The sequence below is a fragment of the Ascaphus truei genome, chromosome 16, assembly GCF_040206685.1.
Source record: "Ascaphus truei isolate aAscTru1 chromosome 16, aAscTru1.hap1, whole genome shotgun sequence".
Classification (NCBI taxonomy): domain Eukaryota; kingdom Metazoa; phylum Chordata; class Amphibia; order Anura; family Ascaphidae; genus Ascaphus; species Ascaphus truei.
The window spans coordinates 27403468-27426460 of NC_134498.1; the positions used below are offsets into that span (position 1 = coordinate 27403468).

General features: G+C 45.2%; 1 protein-coding gene and 1 long non-coding RNA gene across 6 annotated transcripts in view; one reads left to right on the top strand and one right to left on the bottom strand.

Moving 5' to 3' along the window:
- Positions 1–22993, top strand: part of LOC142467328 (uncharacterized) — a 38699-nt gene that overhangs the window by 13547 nt on the left and 2159 nt on the right. Inside the window, exons 2-3 of the long non-coding RNA XR_012788366.1 lie at positions 3061–3154; positions 4459–4581. This is a non-coding gene — a long non-coding RNA (uncharacterized LOC142467328). The remainder of the gene's footprint in view (positions 1–3060; positions 3155–4458; positions 4582–22993) is intronic.
- The window catches only part of LOC142467326 (connector enhancer of kinase suppressor of ras 2-like), a 497579-nt gene that overhangs the window by 3718 nt on the left and 470868 nt on the right, over positions 1–22993 (bottom strand). For 2 of the 5 annotated variants that reach the window (XM_075572877.1, XM_075572873.1), the window contains exons 20-24: positions 16511–16581; positions 15496–15599; positions 14609–15116; positions 9713–9918; positions 879–8790 (exon numbers count right to left, since the gene is read on the bottom strand). In XM_075572877.1, coding sequence (XP_075428992.1) covers positions 8575–8790; positions 9713–9918; positions 14609–15116; positions 15496–15599; positions 16511–16581 — 1105 coding nt within the window. In that variant the 3' untranslated portion in view covers positions 879–8574. Of the gene's footprint in view, positions 1–878; positions 8791–9712; positions 9919–14608; positions 15117–15495; positions 15600–16510; positions 16582–22993 lie in introns of those variants that run through there. The other 3 variants (XR_012788363.1, XM_075572875.1, XM_075572874.1) reach the window with 3 other exon arrangements.

Below are 22993 nucleotides of genomic sequence, written 5' to 3' on the forward strand. Positions count from 1 at the left end.
AAATCTAAACGTAAAACACATTAGCAGTACGTTGAATTTTCCTTGCGCTGCTGTTTTACACGACACATATTGGGACGTAATGTGCTATTTTCTCCTGTGAGCATTGAAATTGCAACGCTGTCATTGTACTGTACTCCAAACTCCAATACAACAAATTCACCTGACAACGTTTGTTAAAAAGATCACTTCAAACTCAGAAGAATTGCTAAAAAAAAAGTAACAGTTCTGCCTCTATGTATATCATAAAAAGTCAACAGAAATTGCCCCATCTGGTGGACTAACTACAGTAGTAGGTTTTTCTACAGAGAACAAGGTGCATATAACAGGGGCATCGTGGGAAACAGTCCTAGGGAAAGTTTGGTTTGTAACTATTGCTGCAGAAATAGGAATATGGTCAATATTTACATACAACTGTAAAACGGACAAAGCTCAGGGACCCCAGCTTTACCTGCTGGCGGTCTTACGTTACCATAGTAGGGTATGTAAATAGAACAGGTTGAACACCAGCCGTATAATGCTACTGCTTTGGTATCCCAACCTCTGTATAGAAAACAAAACATTACTACAGCCTACGTCACAGTTTATATGCAGGTAAAGTGCAAGCCATAGTACAAGGGAGTCGTATGTGAAAGCAAATATGCAAATACAGTACAACTGTATTGCATACAGTGAGCATACAGTTGTATTTGCATATATATATATATATATATATATATATATATATATATATATATATATATATATATACATATATATAGCAGAAAATAGCCGCGATAGTGCAGAATAAATGAGTTCTTCAGTATTAGGTGATACCTTTTTTATTGGACAAGCTTTCGAGAGTTATTTCGAGAGAGGATAACTCGAAAGCTTGTCCTATGACATAAATTGTTAGTCCAATAAAAAAGGTATCACCTAATACTGAAGAACTCATTTATTCTGCACTAATATATATATATATATATATATATATATAATTTTATCCAGAAAAACACTTCCTATTTGCACAAGTCATCGTCTTTATTGTGTTAAAGTAGGCACATACCCATGGCCCAGGTATACCTTGGTTAGATATTTTATTTGTAATACAGCATCAGTGTCGAACATGATTATATTCTAGTGCATTGTCCCCTTGTCCCAGCCCACCTGCCTTTGCATATAAAGCTACATTTATGCATTCCCTTGCTCAATGAAGAACGCAAGGGTCATTAGAGGCCCTCAATGCTTTCACACTGAATAGGTTCTTTGGCCGTGGACAGGCATTTCTGGTTAAGAGTTTCAATAATGTTAGCTACTACTACCAATTTGCAGCAGGCAGCCCAGAGCATGTAGTCAGTCTGCTAGATCAAGGGTGGGCAGTTCCAGTTCTCAAGCACCACCAACAGGTCAGGTTTTCAGGATATCCCTGCTTCAGCACAGGTGGCTCAATCAGAGGCACCCGTGTAAGTGAGCCACCCGTGCCAAAGCAGGGACTGATTGAGCCACCGGTACTGAAGCAGGGATATCCTAAAATCCTGACCTGTTGGTGGCCCTTGAGGACTGCAGTTGCCCACCCCTGTGCTAAATGGTGCATTTACAGTCAGTGCATATTCAAACCAAAACATCGGACACCTTCGCTTGTTATTTTTATTAAAGGATGCCCATGTTTTTACTGGTGTTTTATGTGGGAGAGTTCAAGACCGAGCATTAAGTCTTTGTGATGTTGGACAAGTCACTTTGGCCATATACTGTATTTACTAAGCGGTGCTAACCATAAGCCACCTTACAATTCATTTAATTCACTGTGCCACAAGTGCCTTATGGCTTAGCACCTCTCAGTAAATGTGGTCCTTTATCTCTGTATTTGAGGCACATAAATTAGCTTTTAAGATGTTCAGGCATTCATTATCCAGTGAGGCATGGGTGGCCACTGCTATGTGAGAATGAATTAGGGATAAACAAATACTGTATAAGTATAACTGTTTTAAATCTAGAATCTCCTGTTCTGTTCCTACGTTAGGAATGGAAATGATGAGCGTTGTAAAACATCCCTTCATATATTTTCTCTCCTTTTTAAGTCACTTTCCATAACGGCTTGGGTACCGGTCCTAGCATTCGCAGAGGGATCCTCAGTAATAGTTGTAACCCTTTGGCAGTTGACGAACCATAGTGGGTATCAGCAGCAGTGCTAAATGTCTATTTACCAAAACAGTACATCATTGTAAAATAGGCAAACAGGTATATTTGTAATGATGTTTCTCACTATTTGTACTCCTTGGCATCCCAAAAATCCCATGCATGTATATTATCCATATGTGTGTCTTCTATGTCTGGGGCAAACACAATTAGTGCTAGCTTGCACAAGCAAATCCTAACATCTTGGCATTACTGGAACAAAACAACCTTCTACCTACTTCCAAAAGGTTTGCAGAATGAATTAAGCCTTTCCCTCTATAGATGTCAATAACTCTGTTTTTAACTGAAAAATCTGCTACTCTTGCTTGGCCTTAACTAAATGATGCCCAGTTAATGGGTCTGGCACATTAAGAAAAGTAGCCTTGTAACCAGCGAAAAACAAGTTAAAATTCTGCTCAAGTGGCTCATGGACAAGGCACTGTGGGGTCATTCAGAATGCCATATGCATGTTTTTGTTCCTTTGCATTTATATAACACGTAGGGCACATTTAAGAGCATAGCTGTTTTTATTCGCAGTAATCCCTTAAAGCATATAATGCTAGTACTGTATCTTGTCCATTAGCATGTCCTGCACTTTAAAAAAAAATGCTTTTCTCTAGCTTCTGAGGTTACCTTAGTAACCTTTAAACGGCACTGGGGAAAGTTGTATTTTGACCTCCCGGGCACTTGATTAATCAAACGCTTAGATCTCCTGAAAGAGAAATAAAAACTGCGTTGGAAAAGATCAGAAGTAATCCCCGAAGGGAGTAAAAAATTTTTTTTTTAAAAAGGCGAGAAGGTGCAAAATTAGAATGACATGAATTTTACACAATGCGTGTTCCTTGATTATTGCCAAACTGTTTCATGGATTTTCCTCCCCTAACACTTGCGGTTATGTTTCCGTTGCAGAATATACTCGCGGTTAAGGGGCTGGATTTGCCGAGTGCACAAGCTTTCAAATCAGACATACCTAATTTCAACATGAATAAAGGAGAATTTGCAGGTAAGACTTCTCTATGTTCACGTTTGTTGGATGTTTTCTTGTTAGTGTTATTTATAAATCCTAATTTCTGGAGGTTACATGGGATTAGCACAAATACACCAAATCAAGAAAAACCCCGTAAACCACCACAAGCAAATGCAATGGGATGTCAAATGGAATAGAAACAGATAATTCTGCCGAAAGCAAGCAAACAGCATCATTGACGGTTAGAAAAACATTTAGGCAAATCAAAATCCAAATAAATGGAAAATGCTCACTAGGCAAAAGCTTATGTTTTAGTCCATAATGACTTTCATCAATGCAGGGTCAGTATGAACCAAAATCGCTTTTGTACAGAATATACACTGAATACATTTATTTAGATTCTAGCGTGCCTGGACATTTTTTTAATATTCATTAATTTCTAGAGATTCTAAATCTTTTTGCTCAGAATTGTCTCATTTCCACCCATTCGACCTCTACTGCTGCACCTTCTTTCTTCACTGTCCTTACCTATACACCAAGCACCTTCTCTCCCCTTAAATCAGGCCTAACAACACAGCATCAGGATGAAGCATTTCAATAGCCTGGACTCATGGCTACTGTCACACACCCACAGTCTCTCCTATCTACCATTGTGGCCAAGCACTGCCATCTACTGCACTTATTCCCTCACCTGCAGTCTCTGTAAGTCTAGAGCTGGAGTGGCCAACTCCAGTCCTCAAGAACCACCAACAGGTCAGGTTTTAAGGATATCCCTGCTTCAGCACAGGTGGCTCAATATATATACACTAGGTCACTATAAGAGTAGCGCTCCAATCGACACAAATGGTTGTAATTATATATATATATATATATATATATATATATATATATATATATATATATATATATATAATGCATAATTACATCTCCATAGGAGTCACATGCTGGCTCACTAAAGCAGCTCCCTCCTAGGACCAAAGTGAGCTAATGGCGGTGACATGTTTAAGGGGTTACCTTTGTGTGACTGATGTCTTTTTAACCTACATGTGACACATATAGGTAGGTATATTTGAATATTTTTTTTTAAAGTTTGTAAACATGACGAGATGGGACTTGTGAGGGGTTTGATCCTTTTGTGTGATGTCACTGTGTGATCAGCGAGCACTTCTACAGCCAGAGTCCCCACCTGCCCTTATCTTTGCTGGTTCTCTGATAAGGACATGGGGGGAGGGGGGTGGAATTACATTGACATTTAATTTCGCCTCCAAAATGGAAGCAGCCAAGACTCTGCTTGGATTTGTTTAGGGAAACCAATTAGAATACATCTTTTTTACAAAAAGGTTTTCTTTGTGGACGGCTACATGGGATGGCAGCTTTAAGGGCATTACAACTTATACGGCTTCATCTACACTTCCCAAAACCTGGCTACTAGAACACTGCCCTGTGTATGAAGGAACTAACAGGTATGTTTCACAGCCACTTCTCTACCTCTAGATTCCACATTTCCTAACATGTCTATAATGTGTTAGAGGCTCCGTTAGATTTAAAGGGGTTAATTAAAGCCAAAAGTTACCCCAAGCCAGGAGTGGCCAACTCCAGGCCTCAAGGCCCAACAACAGGTCAAGTTTTAAGGATATCCCTGCTTCAGCACAGGTGGCTCTTCGACTGAACCACCAGTGCTGAAGCAGGAATATCCTGAAAACCTGACCTGTTGGCGGCTCTTGGGGACTGGAGATGGCCACCCCTGCGCTAAATCATACAGTATGAACAATACATTGAAGAACATCTAGGCAACAAAACGTGGTTTGAAATGCTGTCTGTATTGATCCCATAATGAAATCGGACACTGTTATAATACATCTCGAATGGGGAAAGCAAAACCTCAGGAGACATTGGCTTGCGCAGGGCGGGAACACTGCCCCGCGTCAGGAAGGATTTGTGGATGGTAAGTTCTGGAACGCACTGTTTCCCACATGCGCATTACAGCAGCAGAGCGCACTTTACCGCACATGTACGGAATCTTTGCTGCCACATTGTGACCGATACCGTGACGTTTGGGAAAGACGTGGCGCACGCACCGTGACGTTTCCTCTGCTGCGTGAAGGGGTTATTATATCTCCATGCATAAACATTAATGCCACCTCTCCCCCCCCCCCCCTGCAGCAAAATAACTGGCTCCCACATTGAGGTGGGTCACGGGCAACATGGTGATGTGGATAGTGGCCCGTATCACGTCACTAACACAATTTGACATCTATCGCAATGTTGTAGACATGTAATTCAATTGGTGGGGTGCAAATGAGCATTCTTGCGTTTCCAGTTATTAAACAGCTCAGTGCAGACGCAAAACGGTTTTTATTGGCAAAGACTGGGACACTGATTACACATCAGGTGAAGAGACTTGGGGGGTGATTATTTGCTTATATATAGTGGACACTTTGTATTGTGGGTATGCCAGTCACTTGAGAAAGACCTCAGAGAAGGTCGAAACGTTGTACTTTTGCGAATCCGTAGTGTCTTGGATTTACTGAGATATTTTATATCCACCAACATGTTTCTGCTTTTTTTAAATTTTTTATTTTAACTATAACTTCTTATATAGAGAACAAATAAATATGTTATTGAAGTGGTATACATCAACACTTGTTTGTTTAGTTTATCACATTCCTCCATGATAAGTAAGAGCTACGTCATTTATAAAAATATTGAGTTATATATGCTTATATATATATATATATATATATATATATTTTTTTTTTAATTCTATTCTTCTAGAAGTAAGAAAGCAATGCATTTCTCTTCATCTAATTAAAGGATATTTTAATATCTACAAATCCATCTGACTCAGTTTGGGTTCCATCATTTGGTAGGCCCAGTGTAAATCCTAGTGCTGCTAATGTGGACGTGGCGTTAACGTGGCTGAGGTTCTAGTTTTCGGTGTGCCGGTTGTGCAGTTATACTCCGATGCCCGTTTATGCGCAGCTCATTACTCACTGTGTTTGTGGTGATACCGGACAACCTGAGTACAGTAATGGTAAAGAACACTTATGAGCAAGTTTACGTCTTAGACAGGTCCCCATACTCATACAGCATGCAATGCTTCTACTGCAGCCAGGGATTCTGGGTAATTGCATGCAAATATAAACTCAGTGCATCATCTTTTGCTTCTTATTCACTTTAATGTGGATCCCTTTAAGCTTGTGTCTGCTGTCTCCCACAGTTTGCTTTGAAAGCTTAGTTATACTGCTTTAACCATCAGGTAAGCTCTCTCTTAGGCCCTTATTCTGTAAGGTGTGATAAGCGCAAAGGACGTCCTATCGCTTGCAAAGCCCCATTGTCTTCAATGGGCTTTTTCATGCGATAACATGTCATCAGCACTTAGCACACCTTACAGAATAAGGGCCTTCGTCTCCTTGAAAACCCACTACCAATGGGAATGAGCAGTGGGATCTGAGGAATATCCTTCAGTATTCTAACACGGGACCCTTACAAAAGTGTAATTACCAATTTGGCACGAAGAGCTGGCAAATGATTCCTTTAGTGTAGAGTCGAGTCCTCAAGGGCGAGCTAACAGTGCAGGTTTTAAGGATATCCTCTCATTAGCACAGGTGCCCAATGATTTTGACTGAGCCACCTGTGCTCAAGCAGGGGGTATACTTAATACCTGCACTGTCATTGAGGACTCGAGTTGGGATGCTCTGGTGTAGTAGTGTATGTTCTCAAAACCATTGGCAGCCAATGGACAATTCCAGTTCTAAAGTATCTAAATGTTACTAATGCATTAACAATTGTCAATTAATTACTCATTTTGCTTATTTCTTCAAGCAGTATACAACAATGTCTATTTAAAAAATGTAAATGGTAAAGGTGCCCCTGATGTCTACTTTTGTCTGAATATTGACTTGCTCACGACAATAGGTGTTCTAGAATGGATCTAATTTGGTTCATGTCACAGCTACTGTCCCCTTACCTTTTAAGAGTTGACCCAAGACCTATAAAAGCATGTCTTACAGTATCGCCGGCACAAGAGACCTGGAAAGCTTGCACAAAGGCCGAGGTTGTCATTCAGAGTAATGTGCAGGGGTTGTCACAAAGATAGCTCTCGCGGGAGAAAGAATTACCCATGACAGCAGACAAACCTGGGCAAACAGCATTAACATGACCTCAGTTAAAAATATTCTCTATCATTAGATCAGGGGGGCTCAACTCCAGTCCTCAAGCCCCCCTCCCCCCCCCCCCACCCAACAGGTCAGGTTTTCTGGACATCCCAGCTTCAGCACAGGTGGCTCAGTCAAAGACTGAGCCACTGATTGAGCCACCTGTGCTGAAGCAGGGACTGTTTGAGCCACCTGTGCTGAAGCAGGGAGATCCTGAAAACCTGACCTGTTGGGAGGACTGGAGTTGAGCCCCCCTGCATTAGATGGAAGAACCAAGTGAGCAGCACCGGCTGTCATATGTATTGGATAAATTCACCTCGTTCCTTTTTTTTTTTTTCTAGTTCTATATTCCAGTAACACTTTCTCTGATAACCGAAATAAAGTCATCTTCGCATATTCACTCCTAGAGAATATACCTAACAAACGGTATTTCCCATTCAGCCGAGAAGCTAGCATTCGTAGCAGAGTTACACAAGTCACAGGATAGTGGCACTAAATTCACAGTGGAAAGATTGATAATCCTGCAATGACTACTATCATTTCAAAAACAAGACGAGTCCTTTTGATCCGAAGTACTCTGGAGTTGACTGGAAGCCACCTTAAGTTGGAGCATCCCATAAACAGGCAATAGTTCACACTCTTCCTCACTCGTTGGTGTTTGTCTTATGCATTAATTTCACAAGGACCAAGGAAGTTGCTGTTTGCAGGATGCACAATATACATCTTAAGGCACTTAAGGGTCTGAGCCATTTCCTTTTGTTTGGAACCTCCCTCTACCCCTAGAGATGCTTATTAACGGAAAAACAAAGGTGTAATAATAACAGCGGCCGACATCCTTTCCTGTCTACTATACTAAGCATGAAAAAACAAGGAAGGAGTCATCGTTGCCGTATTGTAACTATCGACTACTATTTCCCATGTTATATACATAGATCCAGTGTAATATCTTGACAGTGTCTTGTATATCTAAATATATAAAATGTTTGAGGGAGGTCTTTACAATTTGTGTAGCTGTAATACAGTACTTGATTATATACGCATAGTCCCTCCGTTATAACTCAGCATGGATTCTCTGTGTAATGCAGGTATTGGTACATATAGCAGTTGAACAAAGAAAAATAACTTGGGAAATAATAATACTGACTTTTTCATGCAATGTCGTAGGCATCCTGTGGCACTATTCTCTTATCCAACCTATTTACAATACTTTTGATTACATTATGTACAAAAATACAGTGTTTCTTGGATTGGATTTCCCGCGGCACCTAGCAAATGTATTGTTCATGGTGCCAATGCTTGTCACACGTGCGTTTCAATGAATGAGTGTGTGTGTGTCAGCAGGGGTGCTGGTGCAGCGAGTTCGGAGGCGCCGTTCTGAGGTCTCAGGGTTCCGCTGTACTCACAAATGTCCATGAAAAACTCATAGTTTTTTAGCTTCCACTCTTTGAATTTCTTTGACGTCAAGCTTGGGTCATCTAGAAGGTTGTTGAGGATGACTAGGTCCCCTTCCTTTGCCTGCAATGTGATGAAAGGAGAGATGACTTCCAAGGTTAGGCACAAAAATCCCAGGCGTATAAATAACACACGGAAAACTACCACGGATGGAATTCAGCATTATCTTTACAGTGTTGGGACTAGAGCTGAGCAAATTTTATTTTGCGGGTTTGGATCAGCCACTTCCTTTGGTCCACGGATTTCTGCAAATCTGTCTCAAAGAGGGCGATCCGTCAACGGATTTTACACCGCGGAACGCATTTTGAATGGGAAGCTCGGGAAATTTCGGGAAACGGATTGTGACAGTTTCTCCCGTCTCTATTTATTTATATATTTTTATTTATTTATAAAAATGTTTTACCAGGAAGTAATACATTGAGAGTTACCGCTCGTTTTGAAGTATGTCCTGGATATAGTTAGTATGACAAATAATGCATGGTTACAAATACAGTTACATAAATGAACAGGGTATACATTATATACAATACATTGCATGCACAGTAGATGGGATGGAGTTTGCATGGAGGACTGTGAATGCTCGTTTGCATATGATTTCCCAGAATCCCTTGCGGCAGTGGAAACAGTGTATGTTAAGAGATAATGGGGAAAGGCAGGGTTGCAGATTTGTGTGAGACGTGTGAGTGTGCAAACAAGTGTTATTTTTATTTGCCATAGATGATGGAAGCGCACTGCACTATTACCGCAATCTCTTCCTTTTTTCCGCAAACTACAGGCAAACCTACAGACGTAGCCGGCGCTATTGCAGCGGGGGGGCACACGCACAACGTGCCAGCAACTGCCATGTAAATGCATTAGTCGTGCATGAAAAAGGGGCGGGGCTAATGCGCCAGCGTGCGCAGTAGCGCCTGCTTACATCTGTACGCCAATGCACGCGGTTTGTTATAAATATCATGTGGGAAAAAAGATAATTTGTTTTACTTACTTTTAAAGTGCTTTTCAAGACTCTAATACCGTGGAGCTTTTCATTGATAACTGGGTCATTACACCTTTTTATGAAGGACCTCCTGAACTCCTGTTTGGTTGAGGGCCGTTGTTCCCCGAATGCTGATAAACTAGCTTGTTCCAACGTCCTATAGAGTTCCTGCAGCCCATCCGTACTAGATAATATTTCTTTTTCTTTCTTGTCCACTGCAAGATAATTGGCAGACTGCTTTTAGTCCTTCAAATGGCTTCTAGGTGATGAGAATTCCACAAGACGTCTCCTTAACCCACCCCATTAAAGTATTTGACATTTCACAGAAAGTCACAGCGTAGGGGACTGCATGATGGGATAGGCAGATAAGGATTTATGGTCCCTTTTAATATTTACAGTGAAGTTAAGAATTTTGTGGAAACCAACACATTGAGGACTTGAGTCCTGGACCGTAGCACATATGGACTGTAGCACATATGGACCGTAGCACATATGGACCGTAGCACTTGAACTGTAGCACATATGGACCGTAGCACATATGGACCGTAGCACATATTATAGTGCTTACTTGAATGGCTATATGGTGTGCTAAGACAGGGGTGCTCAACTCCAGTCCTCAAGATCCCTCCCCCCAACAGGTCAGGTTTTAAGGATATCCCTGCTTCAGCACAGGTGATGCAGTTTCGACTGAGTCTCTGATTGGGCCACCTGTGCTGAGGCTGGGATATCCTGAAAACATAACCTGTTGGGGGGTCTTGAGAACTGGAGTTGAGCCCCCCTGTACTAAGACATAGGTGGGATTCACTAAGCTCTGTTAAATCAGGGGTAATAACGTGAAGTTACCTAAAACAGTAACGGATGCCATTTTCCCTGAGTTATGCCTTAGTCACTAAGCCAATTACATGCCACACGGCTGTACTAGAGCTCATTAGCATAGGCTTAATGTCATGTTATTTCAAGATAACGCTGCATTATCTTCACATAACATCATGCTACTAAAGGCTTGGCGTTCCTCCCAACGTGACCCAGAAATAGGGATGGGAGAGCGTACCAAGGAGGGGCGTAGCTGATGCCCGGGGGCCCGCGTCCTTCGGGTGGAGAGAGAGAGCAGGCAGCAGAGGCTGGGGGGGGGGGGGGAGAGAGAGCAGGTAGCAGAGGCGGGGGAGGGGGGATTGCAGAGAGCAGGCAGCAGAGGCTGGGGGGAAGGGGGCTGAGTGCAGGCAGCAGAGGCAGGGGGGGAGAGAGCAGGCAGCAGAGGGGGGGGGAGAGAGAGCAGGCAGCAGAGGCTGGGGGGAGGGGGCAGAGAGTGCAGGCAGCAGAGGCTGGGGGGGGAGAGAGCAGGCAGCAGAGGCTGGGGGGGAGAGAGAGCAGATAGCAGAGGCGGGGGGAAGGGGGCTGAGTGCAGGCAGCAGAGGCGGGGGGAGAGAGCAGGCAGCAGAGGCGGGGGGAGAGAGAGAGTAGGCAGCAGAGGCTGGGGGGAGGGGGGAGAGAGTGCAGGCAGCAGAGGCTGGGGGGGAGAGAGCAGGCAGCAGAGGTTTGGGGATGAACTGAGGCAGAGAGCTGCAGAGCTTTGCCCGCCCCTGCTCTCCGTGACAGGGTGAGGAGTTATGTGTTGCTGTGGGAAGGTGTGTGTGTATTTGTCTTTCAATTTGCTGTGCATGTGTGTGTGTCAATTTGCTGTGTGTGTTTCAGTCTGTCAGTGTGTCAGTATGCTTTGTGTGTTTGTGTGTAAATTTGTCAGTTACAGTTTGCTTTGTCAGTGTGCTGTGTGTGCCTCAGTGTCTGTCAGTGTGCCGTGTGTGCCTCAGTGCCTGTCAGTGTTCTGTATGTGCCTCAGTGCCTGTCAGTGTGCTGTGTGTGCTTCAGTGCCTGTCAGTGTGCTGTGTGTGCCTCAGTGCCTGTCAGTGTGCCGTGTGTGCCTCAGTGTCTGTCAGTGTTCTGTATGTGCCTCAGTGTCTGTCAGTGTGCTGTGTGTGCGTCAGTGTGCTGTGTGTGCCTCAGTGTCTGTCAGTGTGCTGTGTGTGTGCGTCAGTGTTCTGTATGTGCGTCAGTGTCTGTCAGTGTGCTGTGTGTGCGTCAGTGTGCTGTGTGTGCCTCAGTGTCTGTCAGTGTGCTGTGTGTGTGCGTCAGTGTTCTGTATGTGCCTCAGTGTCTGTCAGTGTGCTGTGTGTGTGCGTCAGTGTTCTGTATGTGCGTCAGTGTCTGTCAGTGTGCTAAGGGGGGGGGGGGGGACAATTGGTGAAACTTGCCCCAGGTGCAAAAACACCAAGTTGCTCCCCTGCGTTTATGCATATTTACATTATGAGACGCCTCAACAGCAGCTCGGTCAGACCTCCACTCCTCAGACTGTATTACTGTTGCTTTCTCATGATTTGATGTAACTAGATTAGCGGTGCTGAACTCCAGTCCTCAAGACCCCCTGAACAGGTCAGGTTTTCAGGATATCCCTGCTTCAGCACCACCTGTGCTGAAGCAGGGATATGCTTAAAACCTTATGAGTGAAGCTGAACAGGTGATTAAATGCTTGCTCTTTATTCATTATTTCATGGCACTGCTCTGGGTTCTTGTTGACCCATTTCTGTATCTTATCTTATTCTTATATACTATATATTTCTCAAAGTGTCCTATGTGTCGTTGCCTGTCTGTCTGTATGTGTCTCCCTGTGTCCCTAGCGGCAAACAGATTGGACCTTGGGCCAGGCCAATGAGATTGCTCCCTTGGCCCGCCCGCCCCCGCACACCTCTCATTGGCCTGAGGCGGAGTGACGACACACACACACACACACACCGCGGCGCTCATCGGGACCCGCGCGCACCTCCTCCTCTCCCCGGGTCTCCCGCTTTCCCGCGCTTTTTCCTCCCCCCCGGCGCCGCTACAGTCAGCGGGGGAGCGGAGCGAGCGCCCGGGACACAGCGGGGGACTCTCACCTCCCCACGGCTCTCACCACCCATAGGCCACTCCCTCACCCGGCGCTCACCCCCCCCCCCCCGCTCACTCCCCCCCCGCTGACCCCCCCCCGCTCACCCCCCCCACACACAGAGCACGCGGCTCTCCCCTCACACAGGCCGCTCCTCCGGCTGTCTCCGCCTCTCCCCGCGGGAGGCGCAGCACCTCCTTACCGGAGCGTCTCAGCCTCGCCGCTGAGGAACCCGAGGTTGAGGAGGAGGGCGGCCGGTACCCGCAGGAAGAGGAGCGCGGCCGGGTGCAAGGTGAGGAAACGCAGGGGAATGGGTTATTTAACGCGTCCCTGACTCACCCTGCCCTTTGCCCCCCCTGCCCTTTGCCCCCCCTGCCCTTTGCCCCCCTGCCCTCCCTCCCCCTGCCCTTTGCCCCCCTGCCCTCCCTCCCCCTGCCCTTTGCCCCCCCTGCCCTCCCTCCCAATGCCTTTTGCCCCCTGCCCTCCCTCCCAATGCCCTTTGCCCCCCCTGCCCTCCCTCCTAATGCCCTTTGCCCCCCCTGCCCTCCCTCCCCCTGCCCTTTGCCCCCTGCCCTCCCTCACCCTGCCCTTTGCCCCCTGCCCTCCCTCCCCTGCCCTTTGCCCCTGCCCTCCCTCCCAATGCCCTTTGCCCCCTGCCCTCCCTCCCAATGCCCTTTGCCCCCCCTGCCCTCCCTCCTAATGCCCTTTGCCCCCCCTGCCCTTTGCCCCCTGCCCTCCCTCCCCTGCCCTTTGCCCCCTGCCCTCCCCTGCCCTTTGCCCCCTGCCCTCCCTCCAATGCCCTTTGCCCCCCTGCCCTCCCTCCCCTGCCCTTTGCCCCCTGCCCTCCCTCCCAATGCCCTTTGCCCCCCCTGCCCTCCCTCCTAATGCCCTTTGCCCCCCCTGCCCTCCCTCCTACTGCCCTTTGCCCCCCCTGCCCTCCCTCCTAATGCCCTTTGTCCCCTCCCCTCCCTCCTAATGCCCTTTGCCCCCCCTGCCCTACCTCCCCCTGCCCTTTGCCCCCCCTGCCCTCCCTCCCAATGCCCTTTGCCCCCTGCCCTCCCTCCCCCTGCCCTTTGACCCCTGCCCTCCCTCCCCCTGCCCTTTGCCCCCTGCCCTTTGCCCCTGCCCTTTTCCCCTTTGCCCCCCTGCCCTTTTCCCCTTTGCCCCCCTGCCCTTTGGCCTTTTGCCCCCTCCCTGCCCTCTTGCCCCCCCTGCCCTTTGCCCCCCTCCCTCCCTCCCTGCCCTCTTGCCCCCCTGCCCTCCTGCCCTCTTGCCCCTCCCTGCCCTTAGCCCCCCCGCCCCTCCCTGCCCTTTGGCCCCCCCGCCCCTCCCTGCCCTTTGGCCCCCCACCCCTCCCTGCCCTTTGCCCCCCCCGCCCCTCCCTGCCCTTTGCCCCCCCCCGCCCCTCCCTGCCCTTTGGCCCCTCCCTGCCCTTTGGCCTCCCCGCCCCTCCCTGCCCTTTGGCCTCTTGCCCCCCTCCCTCCCTGCCCTCTTGCCCCCTCTCGGCCCTCTTGCCCCCCCTGCCCTCTTGCCCCCCTCCCTCCCTGCCCTCTTGCCCCCCCTGCCCTTTGCCCCCTCCCTCCCTGCGCCCCTCCCTCCCTCCCTGCCCCCTCCCTCCCTGCCCTCTTGCCCCCCTGCCCTCCCTGCCCCCCTGCCCTCCCTGCCCCCCTGCCCTCCCTGCCCTTAGACCCCCCGCCCCTCCCTGCCCTTTGGCCCCCCCGCCCCTCCCTGCCCTTTGGCCCCCCGCCCCTCCCTTCCCTTTGGCCCCCCCTGCCCTTTGGCCCCCCCCACCCCTCCCTGCCCTTTGGCCCCCCTGCCCTTTGGCACTTTTGGCGCTACATAAATGAAGACATACAATACAATAGAATACAATAGAATACAATATTGGGTTTCTACTTAAAAGACATTTAGATGTAAAATAAATATTGCTTTATATTATTAATCCCCAAAAGGTAATTGAAATTAATGTCATGTAAGCAGCATATTACCTTCTTTATTTGAACAGTCATGCTTCCTTTTCAGAAATTCATCTTCAGATTTCTCCTCCAATAGCCCTGCTGGCTTAGTACGACATTTGCCTTTAACATCCCTGTTTCTTGGCAGGCTTTGGCTGCGTTGCTTCTGCGGCCTGGCATGTGAGGTATGTCCCCTTGGACATTCTGCTAAAGGGAAAGGTCCATCTCTTTCGTGGTTGTGACGTCTTTGGACTGGTAGCGTGGCTTGCCTCCTACTTTCTGGGGACATTCCAGTTCGCCCAGCCATATATTCTGTGTCAGGAGGAACAGTCTGTAGGAAGTGAAGCCCTGAACTGGTTAAGGGAGTTTCTATTAGGTCTTGCCAAGAACGCCTTTCCCTGTAATTGGTCCTGCATCCAGATGAGTGTATACTTCCAGTGGCATCCGGCCTGGAATCTTCTGCAGAAGAATGGGAATATGTTGATTCACTTGAAAAATGCCGTCCATGCTTGGGCTCAGGAAATGGACTTGAGGAATTGACCTAAACAGAAACAGTGCTGTTAGTAATAGTATTGTGTAAAAGTTTCTTTCTGGATTTTAGAACGCAAGCATCTTGAAACCAGTTCAAATTAACCTTTCTTTCGTACTGTTTAGATGTTGTACTGGTTAGGATATATAGGCCAATATACACGTTCTTGATAGTGATTGTACATGTGACTTTGAGACTATAGTATCTTCTTCAGATGTACATGTACCATCAGAAAAAACATTTTAGTTCAGTAGAGGTATCGCTACCTACAAAATACCTACAATGTTCTTCAAGACTATTAAAACTGTATATCTGCATGTATCCTGGATTTGTATAGCTGGCACAATGTATTTATAACTTACGGTGGGTGTTTGATGTATTTATAACTTACGGAGGGTGTTCGGTGGTAGGTATCACTCATTGTTGAAGGACCTTCCTGTTTCAAGGTTAAAGAGCCATCGATATCATCTTGGTCGCTTTCACTCCAGTAATCTGCTAACAACAATGTCATTCTTCATTTATCTGCAATCTCCAAATCTACTGTAATACACATAACTCTGAGAGGCTGTCAGTTTAAGTCAAATGGAAGGGCTGAGAATATTAATCTTAATATATAAAATCGAAAGGTTGGTACTAGCTGCGGTGAATCTGATTGGTCCTCAGCCTCTGGCCAATCAGATTGGTGGCTCTATGACGTCACTCGGCTCTATGACGTCACCCAACTCTCTCTCTCCCTCTCCCTCCCCCCACCGGCTCCCGGATGGAGGGGCAGCGCGGCGCGGCCCTCCTGCCCCAGCCGCCAATGCTCACTTCCCTCCCTCCCCGGCGGGGGGACAGGCAGTGGGCAGGCAGCCTCCGGAAGGACCCCCTTCCTCCTGCAGATGCCCCCGGTAAGATGGCGGCGCACAGCGGACAGGTGGGGGGTGGTATTCAGTCAGGAGAGAGGGGGGGGGAGTTAGGAGAGAGGGGGAGAGGGAGTCAGGAGAGAGGGGGGGAGAGGGAGTCAGGAGAGAGGGGGGGGAGAGGGAGTCAGGAGAGAGGGGGGGAGAGGGAGTCAGGAGAGAGGGGGGAGAGAGGGAGTCAGGAGAGAAGGGGGGGAAGCCTGAACAGCTGTGAAGAGGGGGGGAAGGGAGTTTAGAGGGAGGATGGGGGAGGCAGAACATTACATCACGGGCAACGCCGGGTATATCAGCTAGTTATACAATGAAGATGGAAGATTCTGATGCCATTCTGTCTTTATTCTCATATTACAGCTGGCACATGTATGCAATAATGTTTACGTGCATATAACAAACAACTGATGGTTTTATCATTCATATTTGATGTGATCAATCCATTTGCAAGCTCCTAATGGTTTTGTTTTTAAGGTGTTTTAGAAAAAAAATGAACACTGGATTTTTCTTTACCTTCATTTGGTCTGATATCCTTTTCATCTGGTGTGTACCCTATAGCTGCAAGACCTAAACGGTTCATCCATCTATCAAAAAGATGAGGAACATTCACAGAAAGAATGGTCAATTATAGTGCTTATATAGGTGGAACGCTAGTATAGAGTACAAGCAGATTGTATTTAAAAATCCAACACACATGAGGGAAGAGATACTACCATGGCAAACCCAACAGTATCCTTAATAAATGGCTTTTCGTGCTGTTGGATCAAGCAATGGAAAACATGTTAAAGTGTCTTTAAGAGCAGCATTGTGTGAACTAACATAACTCTAGAACAGTGGTTTCCAACCTTTTTCTGGTTAAGGAACCCCAAGTGAAATTCTGAGGAACCCCCAACCATGTTTAATATCAACTCTGTGATCAGATGCATTATAAATTCTTCTGTATTTAATACAATTTTCAAATGACCAGAACATTGCAGGGAACCCTTTAAGGATGCCCGGGATTGGTTGAAAACCCTGGTTGAAAAACACTGTTCTAGAATGTAGCAGGATTAGAGCATGATGCACTAGGAGTGGATATGTTTTTGGTGAGGATGGTGTCATTACTCATTGTAGCTATAGTCTATTACCACTGTATATTCTTTTGGTAGTCATGTTTGAAGATTTTTCCCGATGCGACACAACTTATATCATATATGGAAGGCTGATTGTACGGTATGTGCTACAGTTAGTACAGCATTGCAGCTAAGCTTGTTGTTAAGCCCCTTTAATTTGCTCTTGATATTCTGCCATCAACACCTTTTTTATCGGTCTCTTTTTCTATATAAAGAAAAGGAGGAGCGGCTCAGTGAGTAAAGACACTGACTGGCACAGAGTTTGGAGCAGGGGAACCTGGTTCAATTCCCGGTGTCGGCTCCTGGTGACCTTGGGCAAGTCACTTTATCTCCCTGTGCCTGAGGCACCAAAAACATAGATTGTAAGCTCCATGGAGCTGGGACCCGTGCCTGCAAAAATGTCTCTGTAAAGAGCTACGTAAAACTAGCAGCGCTATACAAGAACATGCTAATATATATATATATATATATATATATATATATATATATATATATATATATATATATATAAAATGGAAATAGCCGTGTTAGTCCAGTTGCGATAGTGCAGAATAAATGAGTTCTTCAGTATTAGGTGATACCTTTTTTTATTTAGACTAACAATTTATGTCCTGAAGAAGAGAGGAGAACTCTCGAAAGCTTGTCCTATGACATAAATTAGTCCAAATAAAAAAAGGTATCACCTAATACTGAAGAACTCATTTATTTATATATACTGTATCTCCCACAAACCCCGAACATGAGATTGAAAACACTATTTTATATATTATATATAGCTAGACTCTGTTTTTTTTCCATTAAACTGTGGTAGTGCCGATCAGAGCACTATCACATGGAATCTCTCATTGACTCCATTGACATCAGTAGGAGTTTCTGTGCAATAGTGCCCTGACCAACACTATCACAGTTGAATGAATAACCCTGTCGGTCTCTGTAACTTTCTCAAATATGTACCAGTAAAGTGTACCTGCTTTCATAATGTCATATTTATATGTACAATATACATCGTTCACAGCATCTCGCATATAACCGCTCCAGGGTCCCCTGCTTTCATAGGTACTTACCGTTTTAGTTACTGGTGTTATCACCGGACATTTAAACAGCAGTCCAACAGGAAGTCGCAATAGATGACATTCCAGCTTCCTATTACGGGCCAATGCGACTTCCTATTGGACAGATGTGGTGGCCATATTGAATTCCTGAAAGGGGAGAACATCAGCAACTAAACCGCTAATGATAAGTATCTCGAGAACCCAAGTTACAAATAACGTGGATCAGCTTTGGAGTACCTCCGTGTCACAATGACATTAAAAAAGGAGAAGGTGGGATTGCTACATTACAGATAAAACCCTCTTAATATCTAAGATGTTTTGTAGTATGGAAAAGGGTAAAGTTTCACTATTGATTGCAAAAATATAAATAACATTGAAAATAATATTTATTATATAAAATATAACATTACAGAATTCTGTACATCAGGGGGGCGCAGGGAAAAAAGTTTGCCGGCGGTCCCCTCACCTCCGTGTCCCCCCTCACCCCCGGCGTCGTGACGTCACATGACCTCGCGGCACCATTTGATGTCGCGTTGCCATGGCGACGCGTGTGTGAAGCCGTCGGAGCCAAGGTAAGTTAGGTTTACAGAGGCCCTGCGGCTCCCCCGGCACTTAATTTAAACGCCTTCGGGAAGCGCGCGGGGCTTCTGTAAACCCAGCGCCCCCCCCGCACTCAGTCTCGCGCCCCCCAGTTTGCGCAACGCTGCTGTATATCACACCTGCACCATAATCTATTCAGGGGGATTTCTGTGAACCCCAAAGGCTGAATTTAATGCACCTGGATCCTTCTTTCTGTCTAACCTACGACATGTCAAAACATTTACACTTGTAAAGGAACAATAATCTTATGCTGAGTAAGATTAGAAAAGACAACATCTTACAGTACATTGTAATTGCTCCACCAGGTACGAGGCAAGCGTCAGCGTCAACCCAAACGGTAATATTCCGGTTCTTTTAAACAGAAAGACTAGTCATACCGGGATACAAAATAGCTTTGTTTCTAAATGTAGATTCTCATGTGAATACAGTTTAAATGTAATGAAAGTAAAGAGGCATTTATGTTTTATTTACTGTCAAAGTGAAATGAAAAGTGGCTATAACTTGTGCGCACTGCGAGAATGGCAAGTGAAGCACAGTGACATACCTGAATATCAATGATATACTCGGAAGAACCCAATGAAAATAACACGCTCTGCAGTGGCTTTAAGGACAAAAATGCATATTACATCAAAATGTTAACGTCCCAAAAGAGATGTTTCTGTCTTAACATGACTATGGTCTAATATAAAAGGGGCCACTTTTGTAGGAATAGATACTGCATACCACCCTCCCTCTGTATAAGAGACGTACTATTGGTTATGGCATTATCAATAATTATCCGTCTTCACTATCAAAAAGCTACAGGAAATATGCCCAAATAAATCACATCCATTCTGCCTCATTTATTCATGTATTTCATTACCTTGAAAAAATGGTACTGTAATTGTTTAGCCAGGGCTGGAATAGCAACGCTTGGACATTTGAAATAATCCCCAGAGGGGTGACTCACTGTAGGTACCTTTTTAGATATGAATTAGTGAGCATCTGTTTGTGTACCTTTATCTCTGCATATGTTTTCCGAGATAATAGATTACAGGCGATTTTAGTAGGCCTGTCCTCTCTTTGTGTCTTTGGAACGTCTCTAATACAATTCTTTTGGTTCCTGCAAGCTTGTAGTATCTATTTATTGATTTTGAGTGACTGGCTAAGATATAGCATCTTTACACTGGCTCTTCAAGCCCTTTTATTTATTTTGGAGTGCATTTCAAAAGCCTTTCTCTTCATAAGGACAGCGCATTGTGCATCATTACATTATTAACAGGCAGCTGCACATGCTTCTGGAATAGCTAGCCTGTAATAAGACTAGGAGTGGCCAACTCCCGTCCTCAAAGGCCACCAACAGGTCAGGTTTTAAGGATATCCTTGCTTCAGCACAAGTGGATAGACGACTGCACGACCTGTGCTGAAGCAGGGATATCATTGAATTAGACTATTTGACTCTTGTTTTATGAGCCTGTAATAATGTTGATGTTAAACAACAAGAGTTATACAACATTATGTTTACTGCATCTAACAGGATGACTATCTCCTCTGGATGGGAACCACTTCCGGTCCTTTAAAGTACCGATCTCGCCAACCCATTTCCCGAGATACTTACCAGTTTAGTGTTTTCCTTCCTTTTAGGGAAATCAAAATGGCCTCCAAATCTCGCGGATCCCACTGGGCCTAGAGGAAGCCGCAATGTCATTCCCGCTTCCTATTGCAAAACCGTTCAAATATCCAGGAGATAATACCGGCAGCTAAACCGATACGTTTCTCGGGAACTACAGAATACTCATAGCCAAAAACGACTGAGCCACTGATTGAGCCACCTGTGCTGAAGCAGGGATAGCCTCAAAACCTGACCTGTTGGTGGCCTTTGAGGACTGAAGTTGCCCCCCCCTGTGTTAAGCTATCAGAAGTAGCTAAAGCTGAAATTATTTCAACACTGTTTTGACAGCAGTTTGGTGGCCCTGTTAAAGGCCTGTGCTGCGTGAAGCAGTCTGCCGCTTAGAGAAGGCGATGACATTTTTGCAGCGCTTGTCACTGCTTTCCCAGCACCACGGGGACATTCTTTGATGGCGAGAAATACAAATGCAATCATCAGAACATCAAAAGTTGCCATATGAAAGCAAACCCCGAATCTCCTGTGGCTTCTGCACTGCAAAGTTCGCCTATTAGCAGCGCCAATTCTCTCCAATCAATGTCCCCCCCCCCTACTCCCGACACCTGATATTGATGATATTCAAGAGGAATCCGTCCAGTCCTTGGGAGCGAAGGTTAAACTAAGAAGCAATATTTGCCCTTAAGTTTTTCCCTCTCTGTATATCTTTGAAGTCTATAACTAGGGTATTAAGCAGGGACCACATCTTGTCACATGAAAGGAGCGTTCTTTTGTAGTACTGTGTATCAGCGAGATCGTTCCTTTGAAAAGCGAAAGAACCTTCTTTTGATATTGAACAAGCTTAATATGCCAAGTTGGTGGACTATGGAAGCTATGTGCGATCTGCTTTGGCTTAGTTCTGTAGCATGCAGAGGGATTTGGCTGACTGCATTAAATTAGCTTTCTCATATTGATAAATTGCACCGGGGATGCTATTTTTAGCCTGTTTGTGTCCCGCTGTTCTGTGCTGCTTCGTTTCATGTTGTTCATCATACTGTACTATTCTTTGGTGCAGCACAGGTAATTAGGTCTTTACCTTCCAGAGCCACGGATTCAGGAAAAAACGAACTCTGAGATACAGCAAATATACTGATTATTGAATCAATATTGTATGTATAAAGATTTAGCCGGAATCCCTTTGGATCATGTAGATTAGACAAGGTTTAACTACAAAGGGACCTTTTCAGTAATACGTTGTAAGTGTGTACGTAGCTTAGAACTCGGCAGCTGTTATTGTCCCAGAGAAAGATTGGCGCATTTCAGTGTGTGAAACCTTTTTTTTTTTTTTATTGTGGCAGCACAAAATGATACACAGATCTTAATAATTACATAGCTTGGAATTCCAAATGAAACCTTCTGCAACTCATTTTGATTGGATTGCTGGACTACAAAAGCTGCATTGTTTATAATGCAAATGCTAATATTCCTCAGAGCGCCAGTCCCATCTGCGTGTAGTTTCAAAAACAAAATGTAATTAATCGGATCTTCCAATGTTTCATTTACAGACGCACACCTCTGACTTTGGGGGGAAGGGAAGGTTTATGGCACTCTGCATATAGGGTTGCACCTACAATGACGAGTAGTGTTTGGGTAGGTTCACTGGCTATGCAATTCTTTAACCCAGGCTGTGTAACACGGCAGGCATACGCTTATAGGGTGTCATGTTATAATGGATAAGAAGTAAAGTTACACAATGTGCTCATTTGCATGTCATTACCCAGAATCCCTAGCAGCGGAAGCACTGTATGCCAAGAGATGATGGAGAAAGGTATGGCTGCAGACCTGTCTGAGACATGGGAATGTGCCCACAAAGCGTATTTTATTTGCTGGGCCTTCTGTAAAAATTAAATATCAAATTGATCATCGGTGGATGGCACCATGTTGTCATAAAACATAATAACAAGTGTAAGGTAAAATAATACCTTTTAACGTATAACTGATGTTGGATGGGAAATGCTGGCTTTCCAGGTCAATATTTTGCCTTCTTCAAGCAAGGGGTTAATTAAAAATAGTACAATGTGACCTTTCGGTTTATTATCGGTCGAAAACGTCTATTGACTTTAGCCGCTTCTAACTACAGCTCAACCCCGTTATAACGCGATCCATTACACCTCGGATCCGCTTATAACGCGATGTAAGCATGGCTCCCAATTTTCGTATTTATGAATACTTTACAACACGATTATTGGCGTCTTAAATACTTTATTGTACAATGCATACAATGGTACATTATTTCTAATGCAATCCGCTTATAACGTGATGTGATTCTTTGGACCCCTAGCACAGCGTTATAAGGGGGTTGAGCTGTATATTGAATTAATCTCCAAAATGTTGGCTTCAAAGCTGTGACAAAATCTGCACTTATGAAGCAGCCATAAGAATAGATACTTGTTCCATGTCATGTGTTTGGTTACATGTTTCTGACTGATTGTATTATCTGATGTGCATTCATATCACAGTTGACATTGCAACATTTTCACACTTTGTCTGTTCTGTGGCATCCATTAAAACCTGTCATGCTAAAATAGAAGTAGATTTTTACTAAAAAAAATAATAATCATAGCTTCTATGTGTAATATTATTACATCAT